The sequence below is a fragment of the Leucoraja erinacea genome, chromosome 9 (genome assembly GCF_028641065.1).
Source record: "Leucoraja erinacea ecotype New England chromosome 9, Leri_hhj_1, whole genome shotgun sequence".
NCBI classification, from domain to species: Eukaryota; Metazoa; Chordata; class Chondrichthyes; order Rajiformes; family Rajidae; genus Leucoraja; species Leucoraja erinaceus.
In genome coordinates this window covers 23,409,345-23,422,042 of record NC_073385.1, presented here as the reverse complement: position 1 = coordinate 23,422,042, position 12,698 = coordinate 23,409,345, and the positions used below count along the sequence as shown (strand labels likewise).

The 12,698-nt window shown below is 39.1% G+C and overlaps 1 protein-coding gene across 3 annotated transcripts in view; it reads right to left on the bottom strand.

Moving 5' to 3' along the window:
• The window catches only part of rtn1a (reticulon 1a), a 136,103-nt gene extending 127,640 nt beyond the window's left edge, over positions 1-8,463 (bottom strand). For 2 of the 3 annotated variants that reach the window (XM_055640335.1, XM_055640336.1), the window contains exon 1: positions 8,086-8,463. In XM_055640335.1, coding sequence (XP_055496310.1) covers positions 8,086-8,308 — 223 coding nt within the window. In that variant the 5' untranslated portion in view covers positions 8,309-8,463. The remainder of the gene's footprint in view (positions 1-8,085) is intronic. The other variant, XM_055640337.1, reaches the window with a different exon arrangement.
• Positions 8,464-12,698: the final 4,235 nt, after the last annotated feature.

The following is a 12,698-nucleotide window of genomic DNA, read 5'->3' as shown; positions in this document are numbered from 1 at the left end:
TTAATATATTGCCACATAACAACCACTAGGAGAAGCTTTTGACTCTTAAACAGATCACATGGCTGATTGTATGCATTTAGCTGTATTTATCATAAGTAATTTATTGCCATAGAAGCACGAATTACAATCTTAAAGATATTTGGAAAGGGGGGGGGAAGAGAAGAGTCCTAGGAAGCTGTGGCTGATTAACAGGTTTTTCAACAACTTAGCTAGGATTCAGGCTGCAAAAAGAGGTGTTTTTTACGTCGTCTCACTCTGAATACAGTGTGGAAATATGCCAAAGCTCACCCAATGTCCCTAATGTTTGACAAAAGTATGGTATATGGTAGTCCAATTTGCATAGCTCTCCATGGCAGATCTACACCTTAGCAAACTAAATACTTTGAACATTAAGAGCTGGGTTAGAAAGGAATATTTACTGCGTGCATTTTTTTCAAACATCTACATCTGGGCCTACACCATAGCTACAAGAAGTAAATTAATGGAGAAATATTGGCAAGGCCAGAATGCACTCCAAATTATAATGTGCACATCCTTTGCACCCAAGTATTCAATTACAGATTCAGACTGAACCTTAGCGCAACAAAAGGATTCCCAGGTATACATAAATGCACTTGGTGAGTTGGGGTGGTGAATGGGGAATAAAAGACTGAGCAAGGAAAGATGTTGCGCCCGAAAAGGATGATATTTTAGCAGCCGCACCAAAAGGGACACTATTACCCTTCCTTTGCTAATCAATTTTTTTTTTTGAAAATTTAAAATACAAAACCATTTTTTTTGGGAAGCAACTCCAACTGCGCCCCTTAATATTAAATGTAATCAAGCAGATAAATCAGATCAAGATAGCTAGAGATAGCAGATAGCTAGATCAAGAATAAAATATATAAATTAGAATATAATAAATAAATATATAAATTTAAGCAGTCCCTTTTTACTGTGATTTAGAAGCTTTTTAGTACTCTAAAATCTTTTTGATATCTCTCAAGCTCCTCGCTTGTGTCTTGTAAATGGTAGAAAGGCCTTGGAATGACAAGATACAAGTCATTCATCGATGGATGTCTCACCTGCTCCTATAATCATCTATTTGTGTGCTGGTTTTGTTTACTTTCTGGTCAAAATTATTTTCAGATGGCTCTTCAAAATCAAGGATGACGCGTTCATTCAGGTCCGTGGGTCCTCGGATCGAGAGATTCTAAGAAAGATGGGGCAGGAGGTAACTGACAAGGCCAGACTGGTGGGTGGTTTGTAAAGAAATGCAAATGTTTTATTACTTGCAGTGTGTTTCAGTATGCTCCAACGTTCAGGGTCCAGTTTTCAGTACCTTTTCCACTTGGGGTAGCTATTAGCTAGGGAATCAGTGAACAGCTACAATGCCTTCTATTAATTTGACAATGACACCAGAGTGATTGTCCGTAGTCTGACCAGTGCCTTATATTCAGCATTACATTCCTGCTTTTGTATTCTAGTCCATTTGAAATGAATGCGAACATTGCATTTCCCTTCCTTACCACTGATTTACCTGCAAAGTAACCTTTTGGGAATTCAGCAACAATGCTTCCAAGTCCCTTTGTGCTCCGAATTCTAAATCCTCTCATTTGGAAAGTAGTCTATCTCTTTATTTCTACTACCAAAGTGTATGACTACATTTTGCCACACTGAATTCCATCTGCCATTTCTTTACCCATTCTGCCAACCATTCCAAGTCCTTCTGCAGCCTCCCTTCTTCCTCCACACTACCTGCTCTTCCACCCATCTTTGTATAATTTACAAACTTGGCCACAAAGACATTAATTCCAAACTGTTAACAAACATCTACATATGCATTGTGGAAAAGTATTGTGATCGGGTACATCATGACCTGGTACAGCAATTGCAATTCAGAGGCACGCAAGAGGCTGCAGTGAGTGGTGAGCTTACTCTGGTCCATCAAAAGCACAGCTCTCCTATGACCAAAAATGTCTACGAGACTGGCTCAAAGTGGCGGCATCTATCATCATGAATCCCAACTATCTGGGTCAGAGTGCACAGAAGATTTATGAGGACTTGAAGGGCTGAGCTATTGGGAAATGGTGGGCAGGCTAGGATTTTATTCATTCTAGCCTGCCCAACATCTTGGAATTCTGGAATTCTCTGCCACAGAAGGTAGTTGAGGCCAGTTCATTGGCTATATTTAAGAGAGAGTTAGATGTGGCCCTTGTGGCTAAAGGGATCAGGGGGTATGGAGAGAAGGCAGGTACAGGATACCGAGTTGGATGATCAGCCATGATCATATTGAATGGCGGTGCAGGCTCGAAGGGTCGAATGGCCTACTCCTACATTTCTATGTTATTTTAGTTCCCCCCTTTGTAAATATTCTGTGCACTCAGGCCCAGGAGTGGGGAGTGAGGGTTGGGGGAGGGGGCATGGATTTGGGGATGGATTGGAGAATTCCATGTTCATACTGTTGGTTTGTGAGCTACCCAAGCGGAATATGCGGTGCTGTTCCTCCAGTTTGTGTGTGACCTCACTCTGACAATGGAGACAGACCAGGACAGAAAGGTCAGTGTGGGAATGGGAATGATGAATGGTTAACAACTGGGTGATCCAGTAAGTCTTGGTCGACTGAGTGCAGGCGTTCAGCAAAACTGCCGCCGATTCTATGCTTGGCCTCATCTATGTGAAAGAGGCCACATTGGGAACATTAGGTGCAGTGTGAAGGGATGAGTGAAGCAAGGAGTTGGGAAGATTTTTTCTAATTATATTTTGCACTAGTATCTCTTTTTTGCAGTCCTTTTTCCTTTCATTGTCTTGCCAAATTATGTTTAAATATGTATAATTTATCAGAATTATGTGTTAATGTGTACAATTTATGTTCCTGTGGGTTTATACATACACGTGTGATACTGTTACAAGCACGATTTTCATTGTACCTGTACCTTACTGTAACTGTACAAGTGACAATAAACTTAATTTGACCTGCTACATTTTTTCCGGAGTTTATGGGCATATCCTAAAATAGTTTCCTCGCTTCACCTTGTAACCTCTTCCCATGAAACAATGGGTTTCTGATTCAGGAGACTGGCATTGGGCAAGTTACCTACATGGTTTATCTAACCAAGCTGACTGAGTGTAACTAGTGACACATTGCTGGGGAATGTTGACCTTGGAGAGAATGCTGATAATTGTTCACTTATTCTTCCAGGAGAATTAGAGGAGTTTGCAGACAAAAAATTGTGTGTTATTTTTCTGAGGATTTAAAGATGTTGCCTACAGATTTGTAGAGTCCAGGTCTCAGAAGCATATAAGGCAGGGATCATTTCTGCCAGTTGACCATGAATGTTGGATCAGATTATTTGATATTCAAATGTCTTTTACCTCAGTACGTCATAAACCACACTGGTACGTTGAGGCAGATGATAAAATTCATCATTGATGAACGGGATAGGAAAGGTGGTACAGGTACACCAGGTTCTCACTGTGAACCCATATAATGCAAAGCTGGTGTTTTACAACTGAGATAAGTTGGTATAGGGTCTTTATTTTCTTCAGTGCGAGGCCCAGTGCGAGGCCCACTTGAGGAATCAGTGCCTGAACATGCACAAACACAAGTTTTGTCTGAGTACTGGAACTTGACTAATGAGGTTGGGGTGATATTGGTTCTGCATTGGATGCATCGTGGTGGCAGCTATCAGGATGACAGCATGTATTGAAGACACTAACCAAAAGAGACAACGACCGGCTTGGCGCAGGCTAATATCAAGCGCGGCTGCATTATTGCCCCGACATGTTTCAATCTTGGTTGCCACATCTTTACAGCTGAGCTCCAACAAGCTTCCTGCTGGAGTTAAACAGAGGATAAGCAGTCAAAAGTGACCTCCAAGATGTGAATAGTTGGTGGGTGGAGACCCTCACCAATGGCACTATCACGTTTGTGGTTAGACTCATCGGAGATAGTTATTGTGTGGCAAGAACTTTATGCCACTTATCAGCCCACAGATTCAGATATGGAACCTCTTCTTCTGCTAACTCAATTACCATTTCCAGTTATGAAATTGCCTGCAATATTTACATCTGAAATATTGCTAAGAGCTCCATAAAATCAATAGGCAGCAATATTGTCAGTCCGGCTTAGAATAGATAAGAAAATAAGCTTGTACTTAACCAGATCTGCATGCCATCTGCATCTCACAGCAGTATACTTGGGAACTTTTGCATTTATCTAATCCCATGAATTTCCCAGCTGAAGGCTCCAGCTGCATTTGTGAGCAGCTGCAGCATGCGTTACAGTTTCTCCAGGGGGCAGTGGGACAGGGCTACATTTTCAGCTTAACAAAGGCATGCATGTGCACAGCAGGGCTCTCACATTTTGTGTCAGCATTTGACCTCAACACCAAAAGCTGACCAGGAAATCTGCTTCGCTGGAAAAGAGTTTCATGGACTGGCATCGTTGTTCAGCTATGACTGCAGTAACTCATGCAGTGAATTTTCACAAGAACACAGGATGTAGAGTGGTGATTTTCAAACAATTTTGAATAGATTGATAATCATGAAAGCCCCACGTCTGCTGTCCTCCCAGAATGTATATGAGAGTGCCACACATGGGCAAGATTGTTTGTAAATGCATATCTCTGATTATGGTGATTTTCTACATAATTTGTGCATAAATGCTATAGAAGCACCTCATTCCTCTTGAATTCACCCAAAAATCTTTCCCCAGATTGAGGAAATTGAAGTTATTATACCAGACCCTCACAGATCACTATCTCACGGGCGATAGAATGGCAAGGGCATGAACTATCGAGATAAACTACTGATACCATTTAGTCTTCATCATAATTACTGTCTACTATACTATCCTCCGATACAATGCACCAATGTTTATCTGCTGAAATCCACAATCAACTCACGATTCTAATAGTAATGAACAAGTTATTGGAACATCCTGAGGCGTGGGCATACAGGGGTACAAATCCTACAATGGTAACTGGGAATTAAAATATATTTTTTTAAATCACCGAGAACTGTAGAACCAATATTAGTAACCTAAACCATGAAACTTTACTGGTTTGTCATGAAAGCCCATGAGCTCACCGACACTATGTATCTCTTGCCCCACCCATTGCCTCCTTTGTTCAAGGCGAAACATGGGTGGATGTTAAATGCTTACTTAATCATAAATTAAATTTAAAAAAAATTAATTTTCATGATTTCCCATCCTCCTTACAAAAATAACATCCGTAATTCCAACCAACACCATCTTACACACTTGAACAAATCTGGAAAGACTATTCCTATTCTTATTGCAGCAGACACTCATGTAGGTCAGTAAGTTCACTATTTAACTCTTCTATTTTCCATAGCTACTTGCTAGTACAGATTTTAAGTTACTGACTGTGGAACATAGTCCTCACGATTAAAAAATGAAGCACCACCAAAACTCGTTACAAATAATACCATGTTAATTATCAAAAACATACTATTACAGTTTGTTTAAATTCATTCCTTTCTTAGTGACTCTCACATCAATTTCTACTTAAGCTTACGACTTACGAGCTTAGTAAAAATAACAACTACAATTTAAAACTCGCTAAAGACAAAACAAATATTATTCATATACATGAAAATGATTATAACTAGATCCCATTTACATTAAAAGGTAATGTAATTCCTTGATCTCCTTTCAGCACTGCAGCTTCTGAACAAAGGCACTAAAGACTGAAGACTGACAAAACACTAAAGACTGACTGACTTGCAAGGAAACACTACAAGTAAGAACACACCAAACTAATCTCTATACATCTTACTTCGGGTACTTTAAAACTTCATGACTAAGTAGACAGGTTCATTGATTCTAGAAACGAATGCTTCGACATATCCCTTAATTTCTGTCTAGCCACTCGTGAAAAACTGAACACATGAGTATTGTGCAGTACTAACAACATCTGAAGACAGAAATCTTACTAACCCCTATATTTAAAGTCATTTACCCAAATACATATTGTATTTAAGAGCATGTGCTAAAAATAGTTAAATCAATGCATTCTTGAAATAGTGTGAAAGACTCATTTTAAAAGAGTTGGATTTGCACCTACATTGTTCACGGAGTTTAAGCATACATTAAGAAAATGCCAGAACCTCTACCATAGAAACATGCAACACTCTTCCAATCAGGAAAGGATGTTTTGTTTCCTGCTTGAATGGCTGAATGATCAACTGATGTGGAAGCAAAAAAATATAATTTGAATAACATTTGGGTCACCTCATTAAGACCAAACACCAATCCACCACTAACTTTACAACAATATCTTCTTGCTTCATTGAGAAGTTAAAAACCATTTAAATTATTACTGTAGGAACAGTCAGTTTATTTGAATTGCTCTATGTAAAATGAAAGCAAAGCAGACAGAAGAAAATGATCACTTTCTCCATCTTGCAACACAGGCCTCTTACATCATGCCATACAACATTTACTCAGAAATATCCCAGGATTTTTGCCTCTAATCTCCTGTATTTAATACAACTCATTCTCTTATGAAGAAAATGGTGATTTTCTGTTCTTAGTTTAACATATTTCTTCTCGTTTCAATATCATGCTTCAGTTTTGCCTTTATAGTAAAATTGTAATGTGCCTAAAATATAAATTCCGAGCTGAATAGGGAATTCGTTTTCAGAATTTTCTCTTCCCTGGCATAAGTATCACTTTTAATTTGAATCGAAAGGAGTAACTATAGCTTTACTACAATATCGTTTCATTTACAATCCTTTTTAACCGAAAAGTTCAGAATTCAATTTAGTTCAACTGTCATGGGCAGACTCCAGATAAGCCAAATGCTTCAATCTCTCAATTAATTCAACATCACAGAGTATTTTCAGTTTCCATTCTCCCCCTTATGCTTATCTATATTAGATTTCATCTGCCATTGTTCCACTCTTTTGTGAACCGCCTCCACTGATTTAGCTGCTCTTTCTAGTTTGCGCCATCTGCAAATCTGACTAATTAACAATGAGCTTCTCAATCCAAGTCTTCAGCACATAGAAATAATATGATCACTTTCAACTATAGTTTTGTATCCCCAGCTAATGGTTTGGCTAAGATTTTACACCAAACATTGAGCTTGAATAGTATTTTTGTGTGCACAACCTTGTCTCTTTATGATGCCAAGATACATCATAACAAGCCACTATCCAACTGGAAATTGAAAAATAAATTTGTGGCGTATTTTTCCCCCCCCAAACAAATAGTCTCACAGGAGTTAAAAAAAACTATATAGGCTGCAGATAACCAAATTATAAAATGAACGACTCAATATGCTGAAGTATACACATTTAGCACCAATTTCAGTTTTTTTACCCACATTGAGCCACAACAATCAAAAACCAGGAAATAGTATTTTATGAACAATTAATTCAAAGTTCGCATTCACTATCACATCAGTGGAATTCATCTGACACTCAAAATATTAATCCATATTATTCAAACTGTCATAATAGCACAAAGGACTCCCACACTAATTAATCTGTTACTTGAGTTTATCTACGGTCAACGATGTACTGTTCAGATTCTAATTTTAGTGTTAAAGTCTTGTGCTCAACATATCAGTAACCCCCTAAAAGCATGTTACATCAGCAGCTGAATTTTCAAAATGTATGTATTATATTAAAAAGTTTTAATATTTAATGAACATATTCTCCCAGAAATACTCTAAACATCAGATGCTCCAACTCAAATTCCGATTGGAACAACTTTTAAAACCTACTTCAATCTGTTCTGAAATCTGACTGAAGGAATAAATGCCAACATTCTTAACAAAGAATTCTGTGAATCTATGCCAACTTTTGCAGAGGACCAAAAATGCGACTGTAAAATAACTAAAATACTACATTTTAGGCATCATTATTTTCAGAAGTCGATATTTGAGATGGAATTAGGATTTATTAAAGTTTATTTAGTTATTTCATTGTATTTAAAAGACGAATGGTCGCATTTAAAATCTTAGGTGAAATGCATTAAGCTAGCGCACTGTTCACATGATTTCAAACCATATCTGCAGACGGTTCGCCTTGCCATATCTCACCCTCCCCCATCCCACCCCAACCCCACTTTACCTGCGGATGCAGTTGCCTTGGTAACAGGCTGTCCCCTGGAGTCTGGCACCAGCGGCTGCTTCACCTCGGCTCGCCAGCTTTCGGTTGCAGCAGCTGCATCCCCGCCAGTAACTACCGCCCTCGCCTGCGGACCGCTGTCAACGCGACAGTCCTCTTGCTCAAGCTCCTCTCCTTCGCTCCACTGTCCCTTTTCAAACGGCTGGACGAAAGGGTTGCTCGCCATGATGGAAGGGTGGATTGTGATGAGGTGCGTCTTTTTAAAGAACTTGGTCTCTTTGTGCAACTCCTAATCCCCGCCTCCTCAGCCCGGAGCTTGTACGCATGTGAAAATGGCTTGTTTGGTTCAAGGTTTCTACCCTGACGTCAGCGGTGGGAGGATGATCTAAAAGATTGAGGTGGATGCTGGGAATCATTCTCATTATAACAAGAATTTAAATACTCATATTCTGATTTTTTTTTTTGTAAATAAAACTTTAAAGGTGATTCAACACATTTAAGATTCTTGAATCGCGATGGATTTGTTAACCCGTGCGGTTGGCTGCAAGAAATTGCTTGTGTATTAATTATTTAACAATCCAGTTACCTAACCGAAGCTGCGATGATTATTGTTTTGCTTAATTTTCTTTCTTGGGGATACATAGTAGCCAGGTTTTAGAACAGACAACATGTAGCATTTCATGCCCCACCCATTCAAACTGATGGAATTTTGACCGGAATATGCGATACGCCCTTCGTAGTTTTCTTTTGTCTGTGTTGGAGTTTTTTTTTCTCTTTCACCACATATCTTGGTGGAAAGTTCAAGACACGAGATTACCATTCGCTTCCTATCGGATATTTTAAGTTTTCATGCATATTAATAAATATAGTTGTAACGAATTGAAAAGAGACAATTTACTTAAATTGTATTCCTCATCCGCTGGCAAAATATCGACTGGTCAGTTTCTATTAAAATATTTAAAAAATAATGACAATGAAACCTTCAAGAGTGTGCCAGCAATATTGGAAAATTGCTTTTCCCATTCTATTACTTGACTGGTCATTGATCAGTAACAATCAGAATAATTTATCAAAAGGTCTAAAGTATAAAAGAAAGGATGCATAATTTTCCAGTTCTGGAAATAGGATTGGCAGGAAACCATTCTCCCCATTAGGATCCACCAATCCCTCTCAGCTAGAGAATCAAGATCCTTGTTGAACAGAAAAACTAGAAGGCGTAGCCGAACTGGCCTCCAGGTTGCATGCTATTTCAACTCACTTCAAGATCCCACAGACTTGTCAGTCCTTCTGTTCAGACTTGTCAATTCATAGCAAAAGGATTTGAGTATAGGAGCAGGGAGGTCCTACTGCATTTGTACAGTGTGTTGGTGAGACCACATCAGGAGTATTGCATATAGTTTTGGTCTCCAAATCTGAGGAAGGACATTATTGCCATAGAGGGAGTGCAGAGAAGGTTCACCAGACTGATTCCTGGGATGTCAGGACTGTCTTATGAAGAAAGACTGGATAGACTTGGTTTATACTCTCTAGAATTTAGGGGATTGAGAGGGGATCTTATAGAAACTTACAAAATTCTTAAGGGGTTGGACAGGCTAGATGCAGGAAGATTGTTCCCGATGTTTGGGAAGTCCAGGACAAGGGGTCACAGCTTAAGGATAAGGGGGAAATCCTTTAAAACCGAGATGAGAAGAACTTTTTTTTCACACAGAGAGTGGTGAATGTCTGGAACTCTCTGCCACAGAGGGTAGTCGAGGCCAGTTCATTGGCTATATTTAAGAGGGAGTTAGATGTGGCCCTGGTGGCTAAGGGGATCAGAGGGTATGGAGAGAAGGCAGATACGGGATACTGAGTTGGATGATCAGCCATGATCATATTGAATGGCGGTGCAGGCTCGAAGGGCCGAATGGCTTACTCCTGCACCTAATTTCTATGTTTCTCTATTGACAGGGTGAGGCTGTGCCAACAAGAACAACATATATCACCTGGAAAGGCTCCAACCCAATGCTATGAATCTTCCAATTTCAGCTCACCCAGATTCCTCACATCAGATTACAGCATCTGCAGTCTCTAATGTGTACATATCACCTTCTAATTTCTGTCTATGCTTCCACGTTTTCATCCTCCCCTCCTCCCACCAAGCTCCATCTGTTTTTAATTCCTCTCTTTCTCCTTATGTCTTTACCTTTCACCCACCAGTGACCACTAGCATATAGTGTTACGTTATAACACTGTAACACTATCTTCAGCACTCTGGTAGTTTTCACTTTGCACTACTTGTACTGGTGAATGACTTGATTGTGCTAATTCATCGCACGGTTTGACTGGAAACCATGCAAAGTTTTTAGCTGTATCTGAATATACATGACATTAACAAACCAACTCTTCCAACTCCACTCCTACCCTTCCTTGCCTGATTCTATTTGCTCGTAAACCCCTCCTCACCTGGATCCACCTGTTGTCTGCCAGCCCCTGCCTCACCTCTCTCCCTCACTACCTTATTCTGGCTCTCTCCGCTGCATAGTGAGTGCCAAAGACAAGACCAACACATTTAAATAAATTCAAAACAGAAATGCCAAATAGATAATCCATCTCAGATTCTTGCAGATATCCCTGTCTTTCCAGCAGTCAACCTTAAGCCAAATTGATTCACTTTAAATGATAAAGAAATAGCTGAGAGCACTGAATGCAACAGAGGTTAGCAGACCATACACCATCCCAACTGCAGTGTTGAAGACCTGGATTAGCTGCATCTCAATCTCAGCTGTTCCAGTACATTTACAGTCCTGACTTTTGAATATGCAGTTGACTTCATTCCATAGTAGTACATCTGGAACACCAATGCCAGCACTCGACTGACAAGAAGTCAAGAAAACTATATCCCAACTGAAAAATAACAATGCCTCTGGAGATACTGTATTCCTGCTGAAATCTAAAATTTGGTGACAAAAGAGCTCCGATCACAAATTCAAACTCATTGTCCATATCTTGGATACAGAGGGTCTACCTGGCAAAGAATGAAGATTTGGAATTGATTAAGGGTAATTTTAGTCGAATCGTGTCATTCATCGAAAAAAAAAATAATTCAACATGAAAATCAATTAAAACATCAAAAATTGCAACAATGTTTTTAAAAAATAGCATAACAAGAACCTGGAAGTAATATGTTTTTATTGATGTGTAATAAATTTTGATCAGTGTAATTATTTATCAGAATTTAAATGTATTTTAAAATATATGAAGGTCATTTCTTCAGGCTTTTCCTTTATGATTATATTTGAATCCCGTGTGGTGGAGGCAAAGGAAGCAGGTTAGAAGCATTTGCATAATTTATATCTTCTATTTTATGCCATACTATGTCTCAGGGTTCCGAAATAGTAAAAGCCAAACCATCTGTAGGGATCTGAAACACTTTCCATATTAATATGATAATTATGCACATCTATTAAAGTTATAAATGTGCAAATGTTTTAGATTATTGTGTAATCATAATAGTTGAATATATTTGCTGTACTTTAGGCAATATTTTAAACTCTCTATACTTAGGTAAATATAATTTATGATCGTAACTGATCAGTTGCAACCCTTATGCCCCTGTCCCACTTAGGAAACCTGAACGGAAACCTCTGGAGACTTTGCGCCCCACCCAAGATTTCCGTGTGGTTCCCGGTGGTTGCAGGTGGTTGCCAGAGGCTGCAGGTAGTGGAAGCAGGTAGGTAGACTGACAAAAACCTCCGGGAACCACACGGAAACCTCGGGTGGGGCACAAAGTCTCCAGAGGTTTCCGTTCAGGTTTCCTAAGTGGGACAGGGGCATTAGTTTCTGCTTACATATGTGAAGGCAGGGGCTGTCGTTATCTACACAAGGCTGGGAAGGAGAAAGCACGCAGTTTCATCCTTTATGCACAATAAAACCGTGCTTCTTTGAAGCCTGCTGGATGATGTTTGGAAAATAAGCCTGGCAGTGCTGAACCCACTGTTGGGTAGTCCACAAACATTAACACTTTGGATTTATTAGAGTATCCACATAATCAATGTATCCAATTAGTATTTTTATTCATGGACCCAAACTTCCCACTTTGGGACAGCACGTTGGCAATAGTGCATTGGCTAAATGCTATAGCCCAACTGTGCCAACTAATTTAATAAACGCTTAACATTTCTGCTTCATAAAAGTTTCAGCCATGTAATATACATGAATTGGTTTTCAGAACAGGGGAATGAAAAAAGAAAATGTTCATGCATTTTCAATAACTGACTGCATTTTCCTCACAGGTATCTGAGCATTTAGATTAATTTTGTATTAAAAAATCACATTAATTTTTACCTTATTGATCAAGTTTATATAGATAAGAATCAACAGCATTGCATCCATTTTAAAAACTTTTGTTTTAAAATCCTCACACTTGTCTTTTTTTTTAAACCCCAAACCACCTAGCTCTTTATTTCTGTAATCTCCTTTTGCACTATAATCCTCAGACATCTGCATTCCTCCTCTTATCTCCAAGTTTAATAATTCCACCATCAACATTCTGGAATGTTCTGGCCTGGTTCGGCAACTTGAACGTCCAGGAGTGGAAAAGACTGCAGAAAGTTGTAACCACTGCCCAGTCCATCACC